General features: G+C 41.5%; 1 protein-coding gene across 3 annotated transcripts in view; it reads right to left on the reverse strand.

Annotated features, from left to right (window-relative positions):
• LOC105560464 (furin-like protease 2) overlaps positions 1-26,938 on the reverse strand; it is a 343,623-nt gene that overhangs the window by 15,263 nt on the left and 301,422 nt on the right. For all 3 annotated transcript variants that reach the window (XM_012009611.1, XM_012009610.1, XM_012009609.1), the window contains exons 2-3: positions 8,473-8,577; positions 4,396-4,602 (exon numbers count right to left, since the gene is read on the reverse strand). In XM_012009611.1, coding sequence (XP_011865001.1) covers positions 4,396-4,602; positions 8,473-8,577 — 312 coding nt within the window. The remainder of the gene's footprint in view (positions 1-4,395; positions 4,603-8,472; positions 8,578-26,938) is intronic.

The raw sequence follows: 26,938 nt of genomic DNA on the forward strand, positions 1-26,938 counted from the left end.
ATATATTAGAAGATTCTGATTTCAGAATTAATTTTCTTATTCGAAATATCGAAAACTGCCAGTAGGAAAACCAAGGAATTCCTCTGATTGATGGTTTCTCTTTACATTGCGTGCGCCATCCATCGATCCCTTGGTTGCTTCTTCCTCTCCGACAAGCTCAGGCAAAATTATCTTGCGAGAAACGCCAAATTTACGGGTGCCGTGTATAAGAACGCCGTAATCCCATCAGCGTACTGCGAATGGTGAGGCGGGATGGGTTCGTGCGCATACATTGTGGGCGCATATTGTGCCCGGGGAAAGACAATGCGGCCCATTGTCTCTTACGACGCGCGTGCGGTCGACCTGGTAAAAAGAGGACGGAGAAAAAACCCCGCAACCGAGCCGAGTTTACGACGAGGTTACTCCGGTCCGTCCGAAGGTACTCTTCGCCCCGGCATCTTCCACGGCACAACAAAAGCGAACTAGACGGAACGTCGTTTCCATAAACATAAAAAAGCTAATAGTACAAAGTTTCGAGGTATCTCTATCTAGAGACAAGAGGAAAGCGCGTGTTACAAACGAAACTTGATTCTATTATCCCCTTCGTGGTGAATTTCCGAGAGAAAAATAACGCAAAGTAAAGAAAGAAAGATAAAGATTTGAAATAGGAAAATTTGAGATCTGATGCTGGAAAGATCGGTAATATCGAAAGTTGATCGCGATTAAACCGTCGACAGAAGATCGGATTCGATTCATCATCAATGAATACTTCACGTATAACTTTATATTTAATGTAATCCTTGTAAATTATAAAGCTCGTCTACTCTTTCCTCAAATCTCTTGTTCGTGTCTAATAGATTTATTCTCTGATTCAATCCTCCACATCGCATTAATACGTACACTTTTATATTTAATATGACCCTTTAGATTACAAAGTTTGGGATTTCAAATTTTGTTTCGAGTCTCTTGTCTAAATTTGGCCTTCTAAGGCCCGGTTTCACCAAACGTCGCTTAACTTTAATCTTAGTTTATTTCATGTTCTCATTCTAAAGTAACAGTTGAAAAGAGACAAAGAACGAATTAAGCTAAGCTTAAAAGTTAAACAATGTTGGTGAAACCGGGCCTAAATAGATTTTATTTTTCGATTAAATCCTCCATAGCACACGATGTTATCCATAACATAATGCCGAAGTATAAAAAATATCCACTTGGATGAGATTATCATATACTTGTAAACCTTGCAACTATTTTTGTCCCGTTAATCTCATTTTCTCTCTCACAACACACGTCAATAATCTAATTAATAATGCGCCCACATCGCTATCGTTTTGAGAATCAATTATCACATTATCAAATTTTCAAACAGTGGGACTGTTTGAAGTCTGTATTCAGACATGCAGTGATAAATAATAAATGTGCGAGTACAAGATTGGACTCGTGGTGGATACGTCAAAGGGAGACGAAACTGAAACTGACATCGATTAATTTGCCTTTGAATATTTTTGCTCTCGTGTTGCAGACAGGGTATCGATATGGCTACACCATACGGGGGGCATCATAGGGTGGTTTATCAGTTTACGTAAGCCTCGGCTTCCTATCGCGCCCCGGGCGACGCTCCCGGCGCCTCACGATCCCGTGCTTTTATACGCGGCAGTTTCCGCGTCCGGGTTTCGAGTGTCGGCATATTTGGGTATTGCTCTCTGCAAATAGAGAGGAGGCCCCGGATACCGGGCGTTCGCCTGAGCTGCTCAAATTTCATACCACCCGATATTACGTCCATTATGCAAAATCGTAATCTTCGCGATACGCGCGCCCCACGTATTTCTTAAGGCTCCTCGCTTTCTCGCTACGACCGCACCGAATCACCGACGTCAGAAGCGAGAAATCGCGGACTTTTCTCATTGCGATGCACGTCGGAATAAGCAAGGGAGAGTGCGGAAACGTATTTTTGTAAGTGCGCCGTTGCGCAAACTGAATTTGTTTATTCCTCGTATCGAAGAGGAAATTACATCTATTTTTGCAGCTGTCGGTTCGTTCAATCTCGTTCGCGTATGGAGTGTCCTATATAATGCAGCATCGCGGATAAGTATACAGGTATATTTTCGGAACTTTCTTTCATCTTTGAGTCTTTGATCAATTTGAAGCCGTTTCTTCCTTTGGAGCGAAAATGTGTGATCGCGCACCATCTCTCCCTTTCTAACGCTTCGATATTCAACTTTGAGTCTCTACACTTCTTTCGATTCTCGAATTAAAATACTGCCAAAGTACACTTGAGATGAAACGAGGGATAAGATTCCTCGTGAAGGAATTAAGAATCAAAGTAACTACCTCCGATAACTACCTACGGCACTCGCAAGAACATGCAATCGGGGATGTTCCCTACGTTCTCTCGGACGTTCGCCAATGAAAGTAGCCGAACAGTTGGAAGCCGGGACACCCGATATAATCGAGAACTTCTCGGTAACTTAGGCCGAGACGCCGCCCTGGCGGGCAACGCGCTTTGGAGAGAACAGAGAGAAAAGTTTCTGCCGGATATATCGGGCGAGCCTGCCAAAAGCTAGCTACCCGCTTCCGCTGTTTCTCACCACTCTACTGCTGTTCTAGACGGCACGGCTGCACGTTATAAGCTGCTTACGCTCCCGCAAGAAAACGCGTGTGCAGCACAACGGCTCCATTAAGGTCCGCCTGGTCGCGCGAGAAATAAGTACCAAGTCTGGTCGCGCAATGCACTAAAGTGTCGAGATTTATGCTCTTATGCAGAAAATTCCGATTTCTCGTGTTTATTATTTTCTATCGTTATCCAAAATATCTTTCCCGCTGTTCAAGAAATTATTTATTTTACTTATATACGTTATATAAATATATATTTCACACATATTTGTGATTATATGTATTTAAATGAAAAATGAAGGAGGAATAAAATGCATCAGTTCTGTCAAGTATAGCGACTTCTATGGTATTAAAGAAATTTTGAAATTATTATTGGACAAAATCAATGTGTAAGCAATTAATTAAAATTAAAATTACGTATTATTACGTTAAGTATCAATCGGATACGCGAAAGAGTTTCTCTGTCGTGCTATCACAAGTAATCTTGGTGTACAAAAATATCTATCTGACATTAAATATTATAATCTTTCACATAGAAGACACAAGTAACTTTTTAATTTATAACTCGCAATTGTAGATAACAATGTAAAATGAAATAATACATAGAATTAAAAATAATCTCCTTCGAACATTTAAAATAACGAAACACCTTGATCCGTGGGGTAAACCGCTGAAAATCATGTACACCAATGCCTACTGAATACTTTCTCTTATTATCTTATTTTATCTCTATATAATGCCCAAACTAATGCCCAAAAAATGCCTAGCAATGCCCAGTAATGCCGCAAATCTGTACACCACAATGCCCTCCGCGGTTTAGCCCTCGCCTTGATTCTTCTAACGCGCCTAACGCGCCAGGATGATCAGTCTGGAGAGTTAATTTGGAGCGATTAAACCACGCGACCAGAATGGAGCAACGTTCCGCCCGATAGGACAGCGAAGTGGAAGAGGTCTAAAACAACCTCAGGCGCGCTGTTTTCGATAATCTCAGACCGGCCCGGGCCATCGACCGACTCGACGACTCTCGCTCAATAAGATCGCATTAGTCGCCGCCACTAATCGGATAACAAACACGTTGATTGACTGTTTGTACGGGACCCCGGCCATTACTGCGATAATTGTTTACTCGCCTACGATTACGCGAACCAAGTTATGCGAGTTATGTGAGCGTTTTGCGCAAGATATGTACCTCGTTTAAGTGCATCGAGTCGTAATGAAAGCGCTGCTACATCTCCCCGTTATTACAATGCAAGATATGCAATGATTCGGTGGATAATTTAACGCACTGTTAAAAATCACAATGCGATCTTTGGACCCTCAAATTAATTAGATACAAGAATTGAGCAATTCATTTGCTATTATAAACGATATAGGGGAAAGTCCCCTCTTATGAGATAGCGAAGTTTCTGCTAAATTAATAGGCATCATCTGTTGGTTCTACCATGAATTTATTGCCCTTGGACTTTCCTCTAACAAAGGAAATTCGTAATGTAAGATTTTTTTAGATCAAGGTTTCTTAATGAGAAAATGGAAAAGTTCACGTCTGGATAATGCTATTATCTATACACACACACACACACACACGCCAATTTTGAATTGTTACAATGTATTATTTCTGTGGTCAGAAAATCTCGGGAAATATGAACGTATATATTTGTTCCAACTGACAGCATCGATAGATTCTTCTCGAGAGACAGAGAAAGTAATAATCGGAAGTGTCGAGCGACTTAGATACCGCATGGGTTTCGTTCGATTCCCGTCACGTATCCTGTCGCGGTGGTCTGTACTACGGCGAGATGTACTTACCAGGTACCACTGTTCCTTGAAGAGCGGGTCCGTGAACAGGTTTTGAAGTGGCACGCCTCGGTTTCTTTGGCGATGGAACTGGGCGACCTGTCGCGGACGCGGACCAAAACCGCCGAAGAAGGGCTGATAATCGGCGAACGCGTAGGACGCGGCGCCGAAGTCGCGCTTCTTGCGCTTCTTCTCATGCTGCTGCTGGAACCAGTGCACCTGTAACCGAAAGCACACCGGATCTGCAACGAACCTTCTTGCGCCGCCGTTCTATGATCGACTTTGAGTTACGTCATGGCGCTACAAACTTGAATAACTTGGCGGACCGAAAGCCATTAGCCGCCAGAGTACGTTTTGTTATCGCTCACGTCGTTACGCTAAGTTTCGCGCGACATTACACGGCGATGTAAACCGGTAACGATCGCAAATTTTCCCAAGTGTCCGGAATATTTTATCGGTATCATCAATCGGGTTTTTTGCTGGACGAAATATGCGTTGATAAGTTGATGGACGGGACATAAGAAACGCACTTTAGTGCCTTTGGATGAAGAATTATTAATTTCACGTCATTATAAATTTTTAATATTATGAAATACATATAATTAAAATATAACTGCTACAATAGCAGAGGCATTAATATTTAGAAATGACAGGATTAAGAGAAAACCACTTATTGTCAATATCTACATACACCCACTAGATATCATCATCTTTATCTATTTTTCTAAAATTATCAAATTTGGAATTTACGACTTTTACATTTCTACAAAATATACAATAATTTTTGCAATATATACGTTTGGTATTGTTTCAAGATTTATTTTGTCACTAACTATAAAAGGCGGAAAAAATTTAATTAAAAGAGAAAGACAGAGATAAAACTTTTTATGCCTTGTTTTTTAAGATATCATAAAACTACTCGCAACACCATCGTTGTTTATCATCCCGTTGATTGGCCAAACGGCTATATATTGTGACGCTGCGACGTGGAAAATTCACCAGCGCAGATTGACTCAATCGAGGGTCATAAATCGAACAATCACCGAAAAACGCCTCGGGGAACGAGCTTTAATTCTAGCGCGCGCCGCGCTCCTCCCGTTTCATTCATATCGTCGTGCTGGGTCCGGACACGCAATGCGATTCGATGCCCGGTACCGCCGACAGATTCACGACCCTCACGCAATTTTGGCGGGGCTCCAAATACGTCGGAATCAACCGAGTTAGTTTCATGGTCGTATTGAAGGCGCGCGCGCCAATGCAGAAATTTCCGAATTTTCGAACCAACACAATAAGCGTAAGATAAGAATTTAGCACATGTGCCGCGCCAGATCGATTATTGAACATGCTAAAAGTCCCCTAAAATCAAACGGTTATGGCAATCGTGCAGTAGAATAGTAGCAGATGGTGCCGTATTCCCTCATGAATTATAAACAGTTGTAGATAGAAGTCAAAATTACGAGAAAAATGTTAACTTACGAAAGAAAAACAGCTCTCATAATCGTCAATTAAGTAAAAATTAATTTGCGACTGTTTAAAGTTCATTTGAACTGTCAATATTTATATATTTTGATTGAAATGCAAATTAGATATTTCATGTAGCTGTACATATCGTATGTGAGCAACGTAAATATTAGAAATATTAATATTACGGTTCGATCGAACCAACTATCGAATCATTCATTGTTTCGTTGGACGTGAAATATCGAGTTGCTTCTTCACGAAAAACTAAAAAAATTGCCAGGTAGCAAACCATCTTTCGAACAAAAATTAAGTATATATACCCCGGAATTTGTATTTTCAAATTCAATCAGTTTATCTAATAATACCAGCAGTGAAACTGAGAATGCAAACAGAGAGCGCGAAGAATTCTTTATGTACTTTTCGATTCTTCACAGAAATAGTTTTTCGAGCAATGCAAAGCTTTTTCATTCAGATCATACGCGACAGACGAAAAAATGAAAGAAATTAGGTGTTAACAATTTATTCTCCCTCATTTGCAGTGAGTTGCGTTTGCATCAATACGAGCCGCGTGACACCGCTCCAACGTGAGCAAGTACAAAATGAAACGTCGCTCGTCTATTTTTTAACGAACAATTAAGCGGTTAACTAAGCGTGCTGCACAATTAATAAGCAGCCAGTCACGATCGTCGGGAGAACGAGAGAGATTTCCCGGTCACGTATCCGTGGCTTTGCCCGCCATAAATCCCGGCGATCTCCGAGCGCGGGGCGTTCGGAAAAAAATGTATCTCGCGCGGAAGTTACCCTCGCACGTTCGCCCCGTGCAAATGGCATTTTCCCCGCGATAACGTGCTCCCTGCGAGCGCAGCTCATAATTAATGCTATATCGCGCGGTCCCCCGCGATGCATGCGAAGAACTGCATTCCTGTTTCTCCCTTTCTTTCTTTCCTCCCTTCTTCCGCCCTTCGACACGATATTTTTCCGACCACCTCGTCTACCCTTCCACCCCGTAATTTTCGTCCGCGAGAAGGAGCTTATCGAGACGAGAACAATGGCGGAAAACGCGACGACGACAATATTGTCTCTCGAAACAGTGAGATATTTTGCCACGTCCTCGTGAGAGAAGGGACGAGGCTTCACCGAGAGTGCACTTAAAGCGGCCACCAGGTATTTCCCGCGCGAGTACTAAAGCGATATTATAGTGAAAAATTCGGAAAAAATCTACAGGTATAAGGATGGAATTTCACAAACTATTTACGGCCACGACGGATTTATGATTTATTACCGTAAGCGTTTCCTTTCATCAGAGATTGATAACGTCTGGGAAAATACACACGGTGTATAATTATTGTACTAAATGTTAAAAATATTTCACTGCCATAAAAAAGATATATCCCGCGTCACAAAACAAATTTCCATCCTTGTCTATGGATTTTTTCCAGCTAAAGTTCAACGTTTACCACAACGTTAAAATTTAGAACAGAACCAAACAAAAACACGTTTCTGGTCAATCAAAAAAGGAAGACATATTTTGCGATCCTTTGTGAGGTGTACCGTTACTGTTGAATATTCTGTCACAGTGACAGAATATTTAGTGATAGAAAACTGCATGTAAACGGGAAAATGATTTTTTGAAGGTACAAGGGCTACATACTGAGAAAAAAGGCAACATTTTTATGACGGGACTATATTTACGCAACGCATATTGCATAGCTTGTTTTCAAAACATCTCAACACAGAACCTTTCTGGCATTTTGGCTTTCACTTTTTCTAAAGTTTTTCTCACGCTCTTCTTTTTCTCCCTTCTTGTTACAAAAATAAAAAGTAATTTTCCCTAAGATAAGACTACACGGCACTTTATGAAATTGCAATTTGTAAGGTTAAAATCCATAATTAAATAATTGGTGTAAATACAAATTTAACAAATTTAGTTATCAAAAAATCATAAAAAATTAACAACTTTAGATTTCATCTTCAAAAAATTATTGCGTCCTTATAAATCTTAATTTACGACTTTATCAGAGATTTCTCTCGTATCGGACAAGTTCACTTATCAGAACGTGCATTTGTCGCGATCGTTAACACGCGTTGAACGGAATCGGCTAATTAGGCTGTTTGTCGAAACGCACGCCATTCTTGCGCCATTATTGCTGACCGATCGTGAAGAGTTCAAGTTTTACTAAGTGATTTCACGGCGTAATTCATAGCAATGAATTTTCTACTCGAAATGGTTGTCATAAACGTAGATATCGGGCTCGTTAACGCGTCACGACTGTCGAATAAATTTGTGAAACATTTACTTTCACGTAAATGCAAGACGTACATATTTGCGGTTACATCTCGCGCTAATTATATATATTTCTGTCTCTTACGACTGCACATTCCATTGCTTCGCTCTTCACGTGTAAATTTTATGTTAATTATAATTCTTTTCTGGTAGGGACAAAGCCCTTAATACGATAACTGAGGCTGATTAAAAATTTTCCTTTGTTTCACAGACCTAGAGTAAATCTACCGCAGTCCTCGCAAACATTGCGTCTTACTCTTTGAGTATAAAGCAAATCTTGCTCCCGTGTGCATCTCGTAATTAATGTCTCTTAATTAGCAGAATACAAAGATGCGTCGACTTACCCGTGGCTCATCCCTGAGCGCCTTGTGATGTGGCTCGCTCGCGGTGAGGGATCTCTTGTGCAGTCGCTTGTGAGAGAAGAGGTAATAATTCTTTAGGGCTCCGATCTGAAACAGAGAAATGAAACGTTCTTATTCTCCTAATCCGTGAGAACCGGCATCGCGTCCTCGCGCCGACGTAAACATGAACAGGCGAGAGGGTTGCTCGCAAATTTCCCGTCTACGACTCCTCGATGGCATTTCGATGGTCTTTGCGACTCGATATCGTTTCGACTCACAAGTTTGGCAGTAACTCCCGAAATGTCGTCCCTGAGTTATACGGCGGAACTTGCTGAATCTCGTCTACATTCATCGCGGTGTTTTCTGCAGACGATAAATGTTTCCCCGACACTCTCGCCCGTGATAGATATAATCACCGTGAATAGAGACATCCAATTTCTCTCGAACTTAATAATCAAACGGTATAAAATAATGTAAAATAATATCGATACAAAGTCTGAAGTATATCATTGAAAAATTATACGTCACAATTTCCAGATAATATCGCATTTATTAGTACAATTATTATTTGTTATGTGATTTCGGTATTGAATTTCATTAATGTTAATAATATTAAGAACGGATTGGATATCGAAACCTCTTTCGTTATACCAATAATGATAAAATTATCAGTAACAAGAGAGCGGCGTCGATAACTGATTTTTCAAGTATTGTTTGTCGATAACGTCAATATCAAAGGCTTTTGTTTTCGGATTTAGCGAGCAGAGATTACTGAATCGAAAATTAACATTAACGAACGACATGCACGACAGCGCTTACAACATTGGCTCTCATTTTAGAAGTTTAACGCGATCCATTAGAGATAATTGGCAGCTTATTGAACGCCAGACGGTTGTAATTATATCTATAGCGTAATACTACGCGACGTTATAGACTGGCGACGTTTCAGTTTGGCCGATGGAAGTGATTGTCAATAATTCTAAGCGTAGCCACGCTCCAATAATATTACCCGTATCGAAAATAATTAATAAGTCATTCCAATCGTTGAATTGCTATTCAGAGATCGCGAGTCTTAATTACATCACCAGATATCCAAAATTAGTCATAAAAATGAAAACAGGTGACGTTAAAATCCCGGATATCATTACTTTCCACCATTTAGTATTAATATTCTGCGAAAAAGTAAACTGCTCTCTTCTATTTAGAAAATGCTTCCACTTATTTTCACTTATATTTACCTACGCCTTGATACGTATTCTCGCGTATAAGTGTTTCAAAATAAGCTAACTGGCTTTAAAGAGGAAGGCTGAATTTACATTGGATTTAAATTGAATTTAAATAAATTTGAATTATATTAAGAGAGCAGGCCTGATATACGACCTTGCCTCCGCATCGCTACATTATATTCTTTCATACTGAATAAACGGTATGGCGCGACGTTCTGCGCAAACAACGGCATGTGTCTATGATTTACACGGGCACAGCTTCCACATTACTCCGATATGATCCGACACTTGAAGAGAAAGCCGTAAGAACCCGGGCTCCCGAAACACGGCGCAACTTTCGCCGGCGGACTTTTCCGGAACTTGGCCGGAACGGGAATCAACCAAAACTGCATCGCGCCACGAAGTAGAATCACTTCCCGAAGCTGTTTTTGCCACCGCCGATGCTTTACACGTGTCGCCTACTTGAAATTCTTCCACGGCGCCTTCCTTCCGCGGAGCCGCGGCTCGGAAATTGAAGAGCAATTCGCGAGGGAACTCGGGCGCAAAAACTCTTTTTCGGAATTCTCGTCTCGGAAAAAAAGGGAGAAGCGCGCGAGCGCGCTTTATTTCACCATCGAGCTTTGCCCGAAATTTTCGCGGCAAACCCGAGACAGCCACTTCGACGTTCTTCGGACTTCTCGAGGATCTAAGTAGCCCGAGAGCGGCAAAGTGCATCACTTGCTCCTCTCAATCTCGAGTTATCTTTCGTGTGAAAGAGGATTACTTGCCCTACTTCTTTCACTTTAGCCATTTTTATCTCTTCAGGAACAGCGATGTATATCGTGTGAGTTCATTTGAAAAACTGCGAACTTGCTTTTACCTCATGATAGGACGATACACCAGAGGCTTCCAAATTTTTTTCCTTTCCCTTCCACTTCATATTTTCTTCGCAATGTTACGCTTCATATCGAATTTTAATTATTCTCCAATCGATAAATGTGAACGGAGCCGTTTCTCTTTTTTACCCGTTAATTTTGCTCGAAACCCGTTACTTTGCGGAAAACTACTCATTTTCAATTGTTTATAACTCGCACCGCGAATTCCTCAACATTTTTGTGCGCCAAGAATCGACTTGGACGTGATCAAAAAATTTCGACTTGCGTGAACGCGAGCCTCGAGCTACACTGTGTAGCGAGAGCGGAGCGAGACACGGAAGGAAATGCGAGACTATCGCTATCTCTCGAAGATATTCCGCGGACGTGATGGAGCATGCCTCGCCAGTTTCACCAGCGGGCGTTATAACTCGGCTGGCGACGACGCCGGAAGGCCCGTTCGCATATTTCCGTATTCCGCCGGCAATTTTACGTCCAACTTGTGCACGGCACGCTCGTTGGCTTCATGACGCAAATTTCACAAGGGCGGGTCAAGGACTCGCTCGAGGGCTTCTTCCTCTTTCCGAAGCGCGGCCGAACGGCGCCCGCTGAAATTCTCGCTCGACCATGCGGAATTTTGATAATACTCCCAATTATTTCGCGAGGCGTCGCCAATATATAATAATATTCAACTCGACTATCCCACAAAACTCTCCAACATCTTCGCCTTAGCTCGCACACTTGCCAAAATTTTCTCGATCAATTGTACACTGAAAAAAAAACACCTTCGCTGCCGTAGCTAATCATGATTTGCTAAAAATATTTTGCTGCATTAACTACATGGAAAAAAATGCTGTTGAATTAAACAAAATGAAGTGGCCTGAATTAAACGTTAACGTCACGGGCTGCCACAAACATAAATAATTCACTCAATTGTATCTGTTGTGGATTTTAATTTTAAGCATTGAACTAAATATCCATTAATGTTTTTCATTTATTAATACTGACGTTATTTAAACGATTTTATTTCAATTACACTGATCATGTTGATACAACTTCATTCTTTTTTCCGTGTAAAAATTTCTAAACTACAGCAAACAGTTGCTGTCGCATCTAATACAATAGGCACAGTAGCAAAGTATTAGCTGTCACAACTAAATATTAGCTGTCTATATTTTACAACTGAAATTTAGTTACTACGTGCAGTTTTCAGCTACGGCAGCTACATTCTTTTTCCGTGTAATTTGTGTCGTAAAGTAGCCAATTGATTACGACGGTTCCTAACGTAGACTTAAATTAATTATTATTAAAATTATAATCGAGACATATTAAATTCAGTCAATATTAACAAGTTTCAAGTAATATATGAAAGTAATTTTCTATCTCTAGGAAAAATTCGTCACAGAATTTATGGCTGCGATATGCGCACGATGTTGTTTTATTAGTTCTAAAGCATCTTATTCTCGTAAGTTCTCGGAATTTTGAATTCTCGACTTACGCAGACTTCCTCCTACAGATATTACTAACGATCGACTTTCTTCATGAAGGTGACGACGTAAACGCGAGGTCACGTCGTCGCTACTAAAAATGACGAAGCGCCCAACTTTGACGCGATCTCTAACGTCGCGGGGACTCGGAGACTCTGCAGAAGAGAGTTTCTCCGTGCGTTTGTTACCATGAGTGATAGTCCCCCTCCGACCTGCTTCTCCGGCTCTATGTCATCCGCTCCATTAACGCCTTACTTCCAGCTTCCAGCTGGAGGACGGTGCCATAAAGCGAGGAAGACGTTGGCGAATTGGACTGATTCGTTTCCGGCGCGATTAGCGTAGGAAACTGCCGCCTTTGTAGCATTCCATTGTGAACGAGTCCGTCCAACTCGAAGGAACGCGATCCGAACGACTGCGGGCGACGTCATTTAAAAACTAAGCACACGAGATGGACGCGATGAAAAATGAAGTGAACGAGGCGACGTTCTCGGTCGAAAGATCAAGATTTTCGCGACGTAGTTGTCGGTAGCGGATTATCGAATGCGGGATTAGGGTAGATCAGTCGCCGCTGAAAGACGGACGGAGTTTCCCCGGCGGTGACCAACGTTTCCTTCTGGCATCGTGGAACCGTGCGTCGCACTCGCGGCGTCAGCCAAATCCTCGATCCGCGTCGACCTTGGCGATCTTCCTAAAATCCCTTAAATCCATCCGGTAGCTTTTCCGGAAGCGATAGTGCCGTCGCGTTCTCGACGCGCCGCCGGTAATCCCGATGGGAGATACTCGTCGCGGCAGCTGCGCACGGGCGGAGTAAAAAGACGAGAAAACGGATGAGAACGGGTTGGCGATGGTGGTGCAGGAAGCGGAGGTGGGAACCGGCATAGAGCGGAGCACAATGCGGCGCAATTTATTAATACTCTGGGACTCGTAGCGCCCTTAGGAGCAAACGGTGAAATAGATATGCCAGCCGGGGCCGGGCGAAGCGAGCGAGCGAGCGAGCGAGCGGGACCTGTTATAAGCCTGAACGGAAATGTCAGGACAAAGCGTCCTGTACAGAACGTACGGCGCAATCTGCGAGAAAATTGCGGTATAACCAAGCGCGGAAAGATGTCAATTGTACCGTAAAACAAAACGTTTTTCATTTAATTTGACATGTACCTCGCCTGAACGGAATTCTAATTTAAAAGTTACCTACAAGGACACCTGGCGGGGGCGGAGGGCGTAATAGCTATCGAGAGAGGCCGACGCCGATAATCGAGTTTTAATCGAGTAACATCGATCGATAAATTACATGTGAAAATTACATTTTTTAACGAATTTAATTAATTTCAGATCCTAACGGTATTACGGATTTAAAGCCGCTCCGTCATTCCTTTTTTGCCACCTGAGTAAGGAAAAAAAAATTGACGAGCACGTCAAAGGGACGTCTGTCATTAAAGATTAATACAGTACAGGAGACGGATATCCCGTAGCAGAGAGTCCCTTTAGACTCTCATACATACGTTCCCGGGTGTTTTTGAAAGCTGACCTACGCCGTTTTCAGCGCGACTAACCCCCCATAAGGATTCAGCGAGCGTGTATGGACGAGGAAATCTGACGGCGGACGATAACTACAGCGAACTTAATTGTAACATCAAGATGATTTCTTTCGGGGAGCTGAACGCGCTTTGATGGCGTACTTAAATCCACTTTATTTATCGAGCCCGAGCTCCCGCGGGATTCAGTACGTCACGGCGCGGAGTCATAAGATCTAAAGAAGAGATAGAGCGAGCGATTCATCATCCCGTGTCTGCAACAAGCTCGCGTTAAGGCGCGTACACACTATCCCGAAATGTTGCTCCAGCGTGCTCGGAGTCATAAAAGTGATCACCCGAGTCGGTTGATCTGCTAGCGGACTCTCGTCCTCGCTTCATTTTCATCTCGCCCTTAATCATTTACGATAAATTCACGTTAAAATACTGTTAAACAACACCGCTCGAAAGCCACATTGCTGCACATATGAGAATACACCGTGAAATTCTCACATATATAAATACCTGCGACATCAAATAGATAAATACGCGGTTCAAATGAATCAGTCGTCTCTCTGCTATTAAAACCACGCACGTCCCTACGCGGCCACCTTTAAACTGGATCAAACATCGCTGCCGAATTCTTCATCAACTGTTATCGAATTCTCTTTGCGATCGTTTGACCAATGGTTAGCCAAATAGTAGTATTTGGTCAGCGTTCGAAGGTAGAGGAGATAAAGGTAATTCCGAAATACGCCCGCGTTAGAGGGCCGAGCGAATCGGGTCGGACCCTGTGCCGCGCAATGTGTGTGTTCTGTGCAACCGAGAACACGTGTCCGTGCGGCAGCGCAAACTTATTCTTCGCCCGCGCGGGTCTGTACGCGCCTTTAGATCGTCGTGCGCGCGCGTACTTCCGCCAACACTTCCGATTCGTTTCACGGCGGTAAACTGCAGGCACGAACGTGTATTGCAACGGGGGGGGGAAGGAGAGGGATGTAGGACGCCGGTGGCCGGGGGTGCGAGCGTTCTGAGCAGCGCTAGATAAGCGGGCGGAGGACTGGCGGGGTAGTTTGAGAGGGCCACTAAATCAAACCGCTGAAGAATGTCTGACGGTGACCTGCGGGTTATCGCGCTATAGCTATATATACCTATGCGCGACATACGCGGATGCTCCCAGCGGGTGCATAGTCTTGTAAATTGTCATCGCGCGCGGACAAGTTAAGATTTAACGTCAGCGAAAGGGGGCGAGGAGGACAGGTGCGAGTTGAAAAAGTCAATTTCTAAGTTTCTTCAATTTTTTTTTCGAACACCGCGCTTATTCCCCGCGTACTTAAGTCCCCGCTGGTCTCCCCAACCTCTTGGTAACCCGACGAATAGGTAAATTATACGTCTGTGTTTGTCTAATTTGAAGAAAACACAAAGATATACGTGTGATTTAACTATTAGTTAACTTACCAAGAGGTTGGAACAACCGGGCCTAAGAGCCAGTTCCACAAACGTTGGTCAACGGCTGACCGAAGGTTAATTGATTCTCTGTCTCTTCTCAGATAACAAGGTAGAAAAGGATAGGGAGTCGATTGAACTTTGGTTAACTGTTAACTGACATTTTGTGAAACTAGCCCTAAGGCCCGGTTTCACCAAACGTCGCTTAACTATTAATCTTAGTTTAATTCGTGTTTGTCTCTTTCCTAAAGTAACAGTTGGAAAAAGACAAAGAACGGATTAAACTAAGCTTATAGTTAAGCGACGTTGATGAAACCGGGCCTAAGACTGATAATGGCGCGCTCGTCTCTTCGAAGATCAAATCGCTCGACTCGAAAACAATGTACACGCGCGTTAAAATCAACATCTAAATTGCATCTAAATTGGATTATCCCGTGTATCGAATGAGACACGAAAATAATTTGATCACAAGAGACTTCTTCATGAAGAGATATGAAGAAATGCCGATGATTTTTGTAGATTTCACTTTATTTCGCTTTAACAGTCGCGTTTAATTCTGGTCAATATATCGAACTTTACAAAGTGAAGAAAAAAACGTCCCTCTTTCACGCTTTTAAACTATTTTTTTATAAAACGAAATAGGACTTTTGCGTCTGATTAACGATAATTTTACGCGACAGCTACACGTTGTTCGTAAACAACAATATATGAATGTATAGAAGAAAAGAGAGAGAAATTAACATTCCTGGGCTGCTAATCTAATCTGATATTTATATTCGGAAGTTACTGCAAACACCTTCCTTCTCAGAACTCTTGAATCATTCATATCAATTCATTTACGGGTATCAGGTCTACGATCTCCACTCACATCCAATAAAAAAAAACTGCTCCGTCTTTCTACCTCAACGGCGAGTTACCTCACCTTGCCGCGACGCGACACGCACGCAAAATTTACGTAGACGCACGCACGCACGCACGCACGCGGGGGTAGGGAATGGGTGGGAATCACTGGCGAGCTGTGGAGAGAATATCGCGCAAATTGTATCGCAGGCGCATTCGTGGTGCGTGCGCGGCGGTCTGTTCACTCACGTCGTCCGCTCGCCGGGATATCCGTCCGCCGCAAAATCCTCCGATCGCGAGCCGGAGCTCTCGTTACGTAATGCCGACCACGTATCGCCAATACCGTTGCCACCGATCCCCTATTCAACCCCATCACCGTCGACCGCGTGTGTGCGTTAACGTTATTGCAAATGCGAAGCAGCGCGAATATAATCATCGCGTATTCGACAATGATATGCTTAAATATAAATACGATAACGTTAAAATACAAGTGTAAATTTTAATGACGTTAAAATAACACGGAGACAGAGAGAGAGAGAGAGAGAGAGAGAGAGAGAGAGAGAGAGAGAGAGAGAGAGAGAGAGATTTAACGATCCAAATTGCCAAATGACACAGAAAGCGCAGAAAATGTAGGCTACGTTCAATTATGCTGAGCATTTACAAATGGTAAATCAAAAAGAAATAGCTTCGAGTCGACGTTGCTGTTTTTCTGATTTGCTTTAATGCTAAAATAAACGAAAATAGGTGGGTAGCAATAATTTTAAATATTTAGAGATTCTGTGAGCAAACAAAACCGTTGCCTGATATTTACCCAAGTTATTCCTCAACATTTCACAAAGCTAAACTAGTATAAAATTTAACTACTTTTTGAAAATTTAAAAATATTACTTTTAAATACGTTGACGTTCAGCAAATATAATATATAGATGAAAAATGAATAAAACATCGTACACGCGAAACAAGAAAGACTCTTTATTGGGAAAAAAAGCAAAATCTAGACATATCGCAGGTATTGATGTCGTTTTTCTGCAATGCTGATTGATTGCCAATCCTGTATAAATCGTGAACGCAAATTCGACTCTGTGATGAGTCCGATATTGACAGCTTGACATCTAACGGCGAAAGAAACATCAAAAAATCATTCATCGAGAGAAATAAGCGGGTAAAATAGAAAAGGTAAAAGGGAAACGTAAAACGCGGCATGAAACGGATGAAATAGATAATGCCGTATGTCTTGCGTTAAAAACAACTATATATACGCGCAGCATCCGCAAAATCAAATAAAGGAATAGGCTTTTGTGCAATATTGTGATCTCTCGTGTACGTGTTCAACACGAAGTTTGTATGCAAAATTATAAAGTTACGAGATCCCGTCCTGTCAAACGCGTAAAACCATTTTTATCAGCACGCGCGCGCGCGTGGGGGTGGATGGTTTCGATGAACTATATAGAAGGATTAACCGTAAAATAATATATACATGGCCGGTACTGGTTGGCAAAGTGGCCGCTCGAAAAACAAATATCGTTTACCACGTGTGAGAAACAATACCCTCGAAACATTCCCCTCCCTCTTCCCGCCCTTTCGCTGTATCCTCGGTTTTATACCGTCTGCTGGCCGTTCGTTTTATCGGCGCAATCACCAAGCGCGTTGCACATAAAGCAACAGCAGAATCATATTTCCAACAGACCGTAAAAAGAGAAAAAAATCTAAGCTTCGCCTAAGAAAAGCTTCAATATTAACGTATCGATAAAATTATGAAAAACCGCGTGCTAAATTATACACGAATGTTAAAAATTTAAGCAAGATTGCAGCTTTAATTTTTCGAAAAGGCTAAATACGGCATCTTGCTAAAGAATTAAACGCGCTGTCGTGAACGTAAGATTTACACACAGGCAGTGCTATTTAGATTCGCCAGCGTGAGAATAACGGGAAAATTATTATGGCGATCGTGTTAAATTTTAAGCTCGGTGCAAAAAGCGTCGGCGGGAAGAGACGCAATATCATTGTCGTTAGACTAACATCAACGACATCGGTCGCTTATCTGTTCCGTTTCCCATGGAGCTTTTCACTGCGAAGGGGAAAACGATCGTCCAGAATTATCCGACGGCGCGACGACCCGGAAACGCACCGCGCGAAAGTGCTGACGTTAAAGAAATAATATCGGGAGCTTGGATCACACGATAGGGGATCTAGCGGGGCAATTGGCTGTCTTTACGAACGATCACTCCCGAATGGCGCTGAGTAATGCGGGAATGCAATATTTGCGAATAAATATTTGGATAAAAATTTTCAAACGATTTTCAATTTCCTTTCAGCCGACAAACGTTACGGCCCGATATTAAATTCTCCACTCTCGCACTCGATTTCTTTATTAATCGCGAGTCTTTCGAAAAAAAAAGAGAGAGAGAATCGCGTGGCTCGATCGAAACCTTTTGCCGGCGGAAATAATTAAGATCGAAAGACCGCAAGCGTTGCTAATCGGTTATCGACAACCGCCGGTCATAAAACGTGTCGCGGCTTGGACAAATCGAGAATACCGCCGCGTATCCAAACAAACCGGATGTTCATTCTCCAATTTCTCTTTGCGCGTTGATTGAACCCAATTTCCGACGCATTAGTCTCGATTGGTATCGCCATTTCTGGCGGACGGCGATGTAACATAATTAAATCGATCACGGGCGCTTTACCTGTTTATAATTAAACGTAGGCGTTGCATTATTGACATTGCGCAATTAATTGGCCAATAATGGTTATACTAGCGGCGCCGTCATAGTGCACGGGCCCAGCTTCTCGGTATCGACTGCTGCGGCACAATACCGCGAGCGATGAAATTTTCACACCATTGTACATTGCATGACGCATACACGAGACCGGCCAGTAATGGGTTAATGCATTTTTACTGAGACTTGTTGAAGGAGTGACATTATAGCGCATCGTTACGCGTAAAAAATTAAATTCCCCTGCCCGTGGAATGCCACTGCGAGTCAGAAATAGCGCCTTCGCATTAACGGGACCGCTGTAACGCAAATGTAACGGGGTCGTAAAAAAAAAAGGACAACGTTTCTGTCGCATTTAAAGCGCGTTGGAAGACTAGATGAGACGTCGGCTAGTAAATCTGCACTCGTAAAAAGATATTACGGGGCTTTTGTCATTAAAAAAAAACTTTCGCGTTGCTCACAACTTTACGCTTTAATGTTACTTTTACAGGCCAGACAATAATGATACGAGTGAAGTAAATATTGATGCGATTCGAACAATATCGATGTAACATCGTCGACCGCGACATTTCGCTGCATTACTTTGCATAATCGAGGCATGACACCTTTCTGGTATCAAACTGGAATAACTTGCGGTATTGATGCGGCAGTGTAGTGCAGTAAATTGAGCTACTAATGGCCGCTACTCTCGTTCGAATTAGATAGCAACGAGCGAGAAAGATGACATGGTTAAGAAATACCCATAAAACCGCCAACGACGTAGATTACCTCATTATTATCGCCGCGTTGCACTATTATTTTCATTACCAATCCCGCAATTCGTAACGTAATCCCGCACCGAGATAAAAGAAGCAAAAGAATCGAGCATGAAATCGACGCCCGTTGATTTTTTTCTATGACAGTTCTACATTTATTTTCATCACAATAAAATGCTGAAGTCCTAATCAATACGTAAATAATGTAAAATGATATCAAATTTCAAGTCAACTAAAAAGAATCTCCAAACGACGAGCTATGAAAATTGTGAATATATGAGAAAAATGGTACTAACGTGATACTGAATATGTAACAAGGAAATGGAACTAATGTACTACCGAGCGTAATTATACCATAAAATTCAAGAGAATGTGAACCACAAACAATTTAAAAGGGTGACAATTTCCCTGACATTTATATTGCTTCACATTTTCAAAATATATACGATCAAGTTCGCATTTTTACTCTTTGTTAGTAAATTCCAGATATTACCAGAGCAAAAGCAAATAAAAAGAGCACATCACGCGCGCGTACACGTGTAGAATAAAAATTCTCTAAAAAAGAAAGTTAAAATAATATGAAACTTCTTTTTATATTCGAGTAATCCGTTTGTGCGAAGATTACATGTGAGTTTTCAAACCCGATTGTTCTACAGTCTACCTTTATTTGGGGGAAAAAAAGGAATAGAATGACTATTTTCCGCAGCATCAATGAAAGGATCAGAAATATCGGAAGGGGATGCGAGGCGAGCAAGGCGTAACGTGCGGCAAATCGGAAAATTCGTAGCGTAACGCGCGGTAAACGGGAAAATCGGAGCGTGACACCGCGCAATAAATAGAGAAATCCAAAATACCGACGAACCGTGCGCCGAAAAACGGAACGACGTCTGCCGTAGCCTCCCCTCGTTCGTCGGCAAATAAGCCGATTCTCATTCCGGATCGACGGAACACAAAGCACGAGGCGGAGGCGGAGATCGGATAAGCGTTCGTTCTGGAGAGAGCGTTTAACGGCGCGACGGAGATGAGACGGCGCCTCGTCTTTCCGGAAGGTAGGGGTGAGAAGCGGACGAGAAAACCGGGAGTGGCGCGCGGCAAAGAGACAGAAGAAGAGAAGGAAATTGCGGTTCAGGAATTCGAGCCTCTGATGCGCGGAGATTCCGCGCTACTTTCGGTAATGCTCAGCTGTTTCCCGCTGTTGTGCTCGGAGTCGGCGGAATCGACGGAATCGGAGGACGGCACCGGCGCGGCCCCCGGCGCGAGTGATACTCCGTTCTCTTCCCCAGAGAATCTATCGTCGAGGGTGGATGCTGTGTGTAACCTTCGTCGCGTTTTGAGACACGACGCGTCGAGTAATCGCGTCTAAACAGATACGGCGTCTATTTCCTACCGCTCTCTATCCAACAAAATCAATTATGCGTCGGATACTTTTTAAAGATTGTTTCCATATAAGGTTAAGTTTCTTCTCGTTGACATTAATATGTAACTAACATTTTGCTTCGATCTAAAATTAAATTTAAATGCAACATTAATTGCAGTATACGGCTAAAATCAACGAACGAGTGGAGATCGATTCTTCATTGTATTTTTCTTTAATAACTGGAATTTTTATGATTTTATTTAATTTAAATAATGTGTGAAAATATTATTCCATATATAAGTTAACCTGCATAAATAAAACAAGTAAAATTGCGATGCATTTTTACAGTGATTCTTTCTTTGGTAAAAAGCGCGAATTACTTTATGAATAAATTATTCTTTCCACAAATTACTTTATAAATAAATTATTTTTTCCGTAAATTACTTCATAAATAAATTATTTCGGATATTAGTTCTCAATTTTACAGATAAATTATCATTTTTCATAGCGTTAAATAAGTACAAACACAAATTTCTGTGCGTTACTTTTTAATATGATTTGCCTTTTTTTTTAAATAGACATGACAATGTTCCTTGTGGGATTCTTTTCTTTTCCTCGTCTATCTCCGATATATTTTTCTTTCTCTTTTTCTCTCCGAACGGTTTCTCATGCTTCTTACTTTGCGTTAAATCGCCGGGACGCGAGCGCGATCGTAATGTACGGTAAGTAAGCAGAGGGATGCAGGCCACGTTGATATCGGAGATGCCCCTGAGCATCTCACGCATACGATTCTTTTACAATTCCGCCAGATGACAATGACGACGTCTTCCTAACGATCCGTCTTTCTTGTCGCCGCGGATTTTCCGTTTTTTTGCGCGAGGCACCAAGAACCACGGCAACTAATGACCGGAAAAACCCCTCGCGATCTCCATCGTGCATTTCGGCCGGTCGTTTTTCTTCCCGCCCTGGTTATTTTTTCATTATTATTTTCCTAATCTGAATAGCCTGCCGCTCAAAGACGCGGCCAACGTTCGTGAAATCGAAATTGCATAAAAAATTACAACTTGGAGATATAAGAGAAAATATTTAGAATATATAATCCTTCAGTTTCTTCGTAGATTTCGTCGACTCCGAACTTTAGACATTTAAACCGAGATTGGAATATTAACATATTTTATACAGTAAATTACTAAGAAAATACTTTGCGTGCAGCGAAAGTCCGATTACGAGCAACATTTACGTTCGCCGAAAGATTTGTAGTAGAAAACTCGTGCGACGGGCACTCTGTAGACCTGACGATTGCTGGGAGATTTTACAGCGCGCGTGAACGCACTGTGGATTGGGCACTTTTTTCCCTCGTGATGTTTAGTTTTGCCGGACAGGGCGGAATTACGGCCGCAGTAGGAAAAGCGGAATTGCAGCTTGACACGCGAATTTCCGCCCTCGTCGACGATAGCCGCGAGTGAGCCTGCTATTTCTCTAAATTCTACCCTATCGATATGTTTACTCGTTCAATATACTCGATCCAGAGGACTAACATTGGTCCCGAGCTTTTCTAAAAGTATTGAGCGCACTGATACTTTCAGAAACGTTCTTCGAAACTTTTCACCGACCTATTGCTCGTAATAAAAAAAAAACAATTAATTATATACACGGAATATTATACAGAAAAATATATGCAGTGAATTATTAACATACTCATATTATAGGTACATGTGATTGTTGTATCATTTTATATATGTTATTTAACGTGTTCGTACATATTCATAGTATAATTTATTTACCACGCTAGAAAAATAATTTGATATATTGCTAATTATATTAATAGTACATGATTATTTACAAGAACAAATCAATCATTCGATTTTCCATCCAATTAAAATCGGACGAGCTGCGATGAAAATAAAATATTGTCTAAAAAAGTAAAAGCGTTGATTTGTCAACAACACGTCAAATTGTTCTCGTAAACTACGTTCTACTGAAACAATGCTGTCCGAGATCCGCCAAGGGTGGTGGACGCCGAAGAAAAATGTCGATAGTACCGAAACACTGCTAGAAACGTCGAAGTCTCGACTGAATGTACGTCCGAAATATCATTTTGCCGCACGTCGCGGCGATCGGAAAATCCCTGATGGGAGCCTTATTACATCGGAAGAATTGAAGGACGCGGATTCGACCTCAACAAACAACGCGGCGCGAAGCTACACATCGCGACACGGAAGGGTGAAAACGGGCGCGAGCTCCGGTCGCACAAAAGCGACAGACAATTTCCTTGGAGAAGCCCCCGGGATGACGAGCGGCGCTCGCGGCACGTGTCGCCGCCAGAATACGGAATCGAAAATCGATTTTCGCCCGAGGAAAGAGAAAACAAGGAATCAAAGTGGATTTTAAATATAAATGCACTTCGATACGGATGAATAAGTCTAGCGTTGCCACCGGAAATTTCGTCGCTCGAGGTAGTACATGGACGACATGTGTCTTTCCGTTATGTTCCATGTTTTATTTTATAATACATGTCCGAATATTTTACGATTGTTCCTGAACGATGAGGATTCGACGAAGACAATTCTGGACTGGCACGATAGAGCTCAAAAATCTTGATCTTTTGACGCTGTAAAAACCAGACAAAACTTTTTCTTCTTAGATTTCCAATATAATGTTTCTTTATCAAGGTTTAAGCTTATTTCTTATTCTTAGTCGAAATTTTGTATCTAGATTGAAATGTAATATCAACTGTTAATATGAAAAAAGAAACGTTATATTAAATATCTTAAGAAAGAAAAACTAAGTTTCATCTCTTCTCTAGCTTTCTAAAGTTAGATACGAGATTTCGGTCAACTTGAATTGAATTTCGAGAATGTCAAAGAAAGAAAAAATAGTAAAATATTGTCTCTTTCGAAAGTAAATTTTGAAGTTTATTATCAAAACATTCAACGTTGAAGATTAAATTCAATAAAGGGCGAGTTTCAATTAAACTTCCGTCGAGAAAAGATCACACGGTCGTAACTTCGCGCCGTTTTCTTAGAAAGTAAAAATTCCTCAAACTTGATGTCACGGTTACAATCCTGAGCAAACGTACGGACTGCTATTTGAATCCTTCCTCTCCCTGCTATGTACCTGACGTATTTGGTTTCCCGGGCTTACGTTGAGCAGTTTCGTTCTTTCTGGGAAATCATATATCGGATATTTTGCTGCCCATATTCGCGGCAAATCGAGTGCGAGTGAACAATTTTCCCGGGGCATACGAAACAACGAGCCGTAAAACAATGTCAGCCGATAGAAGATGTCGATAGGTTGATCTCGAATGTACACAATTTTCTTCACCCACGACGCGGTATCTCAAAAAAAAAAAAAATAAACGATACGCGATGTGACGCATTAACGTACTTTTTAGTCACGTACGAGAAGTATCTAATGCGATTAAATACGTTCGGTTTTCATTACATAAATTAAATTCGTGCTTCCTCAAAATTTATTCACTCTTTCAATCTCGTAAAAATGTTATAGAAATATTATGGCTGGGAAAAGAATTGTTACGCGACGTGCTCTTTTCCGCTTTAGATATTACATTTCAAGAGTAGATTCGAAAAATGATTAAATATCCAAAGCCATTTCTGAGCAAATTGAGCTAAACAGAGATACGAAATAAGCGCGCGATAAAATTACGGCGTTAATCTCCCCATCTATTATTGTAAGTATGAAGCAGCAAAATGTAGCGCTCCCTCTCTCTCTTTCTCTGCCGTTTCGAAACAATTACTGTTATTATTATCTTAATAATGCAATTATTGATTTGATATATCAGGCGAATAAAAGTTATACGAGCGAAGGTGAGAAATATATAATCCTGTGAAAAACTTCTGAAGAGTTAAAGTTACATGAGAGTTTCTTCTCTTCTGTCAAGTACAGTTACACGACTATCTTTAGTGGATACTAAATAACATCGTATGACCACAGTTCGAGAATCATTTCGCTTCCTTCACGTTTCGCGAGACGAACTTTTATATCCTGATAAATAAAAACGGCTCACCGCTGTTATTGTCGCGATATTGCTATGCGCGAGAGGATAACGATCCATCTAGAAATACGCGTATAGTCGGGACTGGCCCATAATTCGTACAGACGTTCGGTCGCCATATTAATTTATATCGTCGTCAAGTCCCTGGAATCACCGATAAACAAGTTATACCGCTGCGAAGCAACGAATGCACAATGTGCCATCTTTAAGGCGCTCTTATTCATTCGCGTGAGCGTTATCGTTCGAATTGTAAATCGCGGAAAGTAAAACGCAGCCGCAGAAATACGAGGAACGAAGATCGTTTCACCGATTACTGAATTTTCTTTATTCAACGGTCGATCTTGTAACGCTCGGGACAACAATTTCAGCCAATCGGCCTAGCACATCGAGAAATCGATTTCACGAGTTTTCATTTCCACTCGCAGACCGAAATTTTAATTCCTATTCATACACACGTAGTAATGTATTTTGCAATTAGTATTATCAATCTATTTCAGTGTATGATTCCACAATTTTCGTAGCAAATTGGCATTTAATAATTAATTAATCGATACACTGATCAATTGATAGTCTCATTAGTCGGTTAATGTTAGTTTTTAAGAATGAACAAGCTTCTAATCGACCATGACTGACGATGTGTTTTTTAACACAGAAAATTTATCGCGAAAAATATTACCTCAGCCAGGGTTTGAACCTGGACCTCCCTACACTCTAGGCGGGCGTCTCACCAATGCGCAGTTTACAAGTCGAAAATATACGCGTAGACAACATCTATACCGTTATTGCGACAAATATTATCATATGCCTCGGTGGTCGAATTGGTGAAACGCCCACTTAGAGTGTAGGGAGGTCCAGGTTCAAACCCTGGCTGAGGTAATATTTTTCGCAATAAATTTCCTGTGTTAAGAAACACATCGCCAGTCATGGTCGATTAGAAGCTTAATCATTGTCAGTCATTTGCTGGCGTCAAATAATTCTTGATGTTAGCTTTTAAGGTTCAATTACGCTTTTTCGTCTTTTCCGGCTCGCGGGAAGAAAACTTTTTTTTTAAATAGTTCTCCCTCTGCGAAAACGCCGTGGACTACACTGTCATTTGGCAACGGGGAGGAAACGGAGAAATCGTTATACATTCAAGTTAAGGTTGGATATAAAGTTGTTATATAGGAAAGCCAAGGTATTGAAAAACGGCAATTAAGCGGGGTACGCCGACTTTCATCGTTTCAGTCTGCTTCTCCTCCGTCAGAACTTGAAGATTCGCGGTCCCGCGGTCAGAAGTATGGGTTCGTCACGCCCGCACTGGCCAACTCGAATCCAAATCTGGTTGACAGAGGGGAGCCCGGTGTTCAGGGATTCGGGACAAACCGCGGGCCGGACTCTACACGACTCATTTGACGCAGACCGATCGATAGGAATTTACCGAGGTTTACCGGTAGTCGCACTTGCTATTCCAATCGGAATGGAAATGAGAACGGGGGAAGACAAATTTTTACGGCGTTATTAATCCACGAAAATAGACCGAAAAATAGGAAAAGCTAAAATAAAGTGACATATAATCCGTCAGTCGAATAAAACCGTTCAAAGTTTCTCAAATGCGCCGACTGATGGAATTACAAATAATTATGCGAATAATTGAAATAAATAAGAACTGTAACTAAACTGTTTATCTTACACACAAAAATAACAAGTAACGCGAAAAGTTTTCAATCGACCAGATCTACTGAAATATTATGATTTTAATTGAAAACTAAAGGAACTGTATCTCGTAATGAAACTACATACGGCATGCAGAATCATTTTGATCTAAAAGTGCATCCTGAGATTAAATAAATATACGTATATCAGTGCAGTGAAACAATCTCTGATACTATTATATTTCATCCAGCCAGATGTGTCTCGCGAAATATAATTACTTTTGCGTATCTGCCTTTAATGTATTCTGCAAATGGGGCTCCGTAAAAGTTATATCATGTATAAACTATGTTTCAGTAACCGTATATTCAATATTACGCTTTTCTGTTGCCGGAGGTATGCAAAAGTATTAATAATTCTTTCAAGATTGCATTAAATAACGCAATCACAGTTTTACTTTCAATTCCGCCATTAGTACGTTTTGCAAAATATAACTTCCAAATTTAAATATACACTGTGCACTTTTTAGGTCCGGTTTTTCATTTGCTTGTTAAAGTTAACCAGAGGTTAGTCTCTCCATCTTTTTCTATATTATTATCTAAGAAGGGACAGTTAGTCGACTAACCTCTGGTTAACAGTTG

Source organism: Vollenhovia emeryi, unplaced genomic scaffold (assembly GCF_000949405.1).
Source record: "Vollenhovia emeryi isolate VEMERY1.0 unplaced genomic scaffold, V.emery_V1.0 DF939229.1, whole genome shotgun sequence".
In the NCBI taxonomy this organism is placed as follows: Eukaryota; Metazoa; Arthropoda; class Insecta; order Hymenoptera; family Formicidae; genus Vollenhovia; species Vollenhovia emeryi.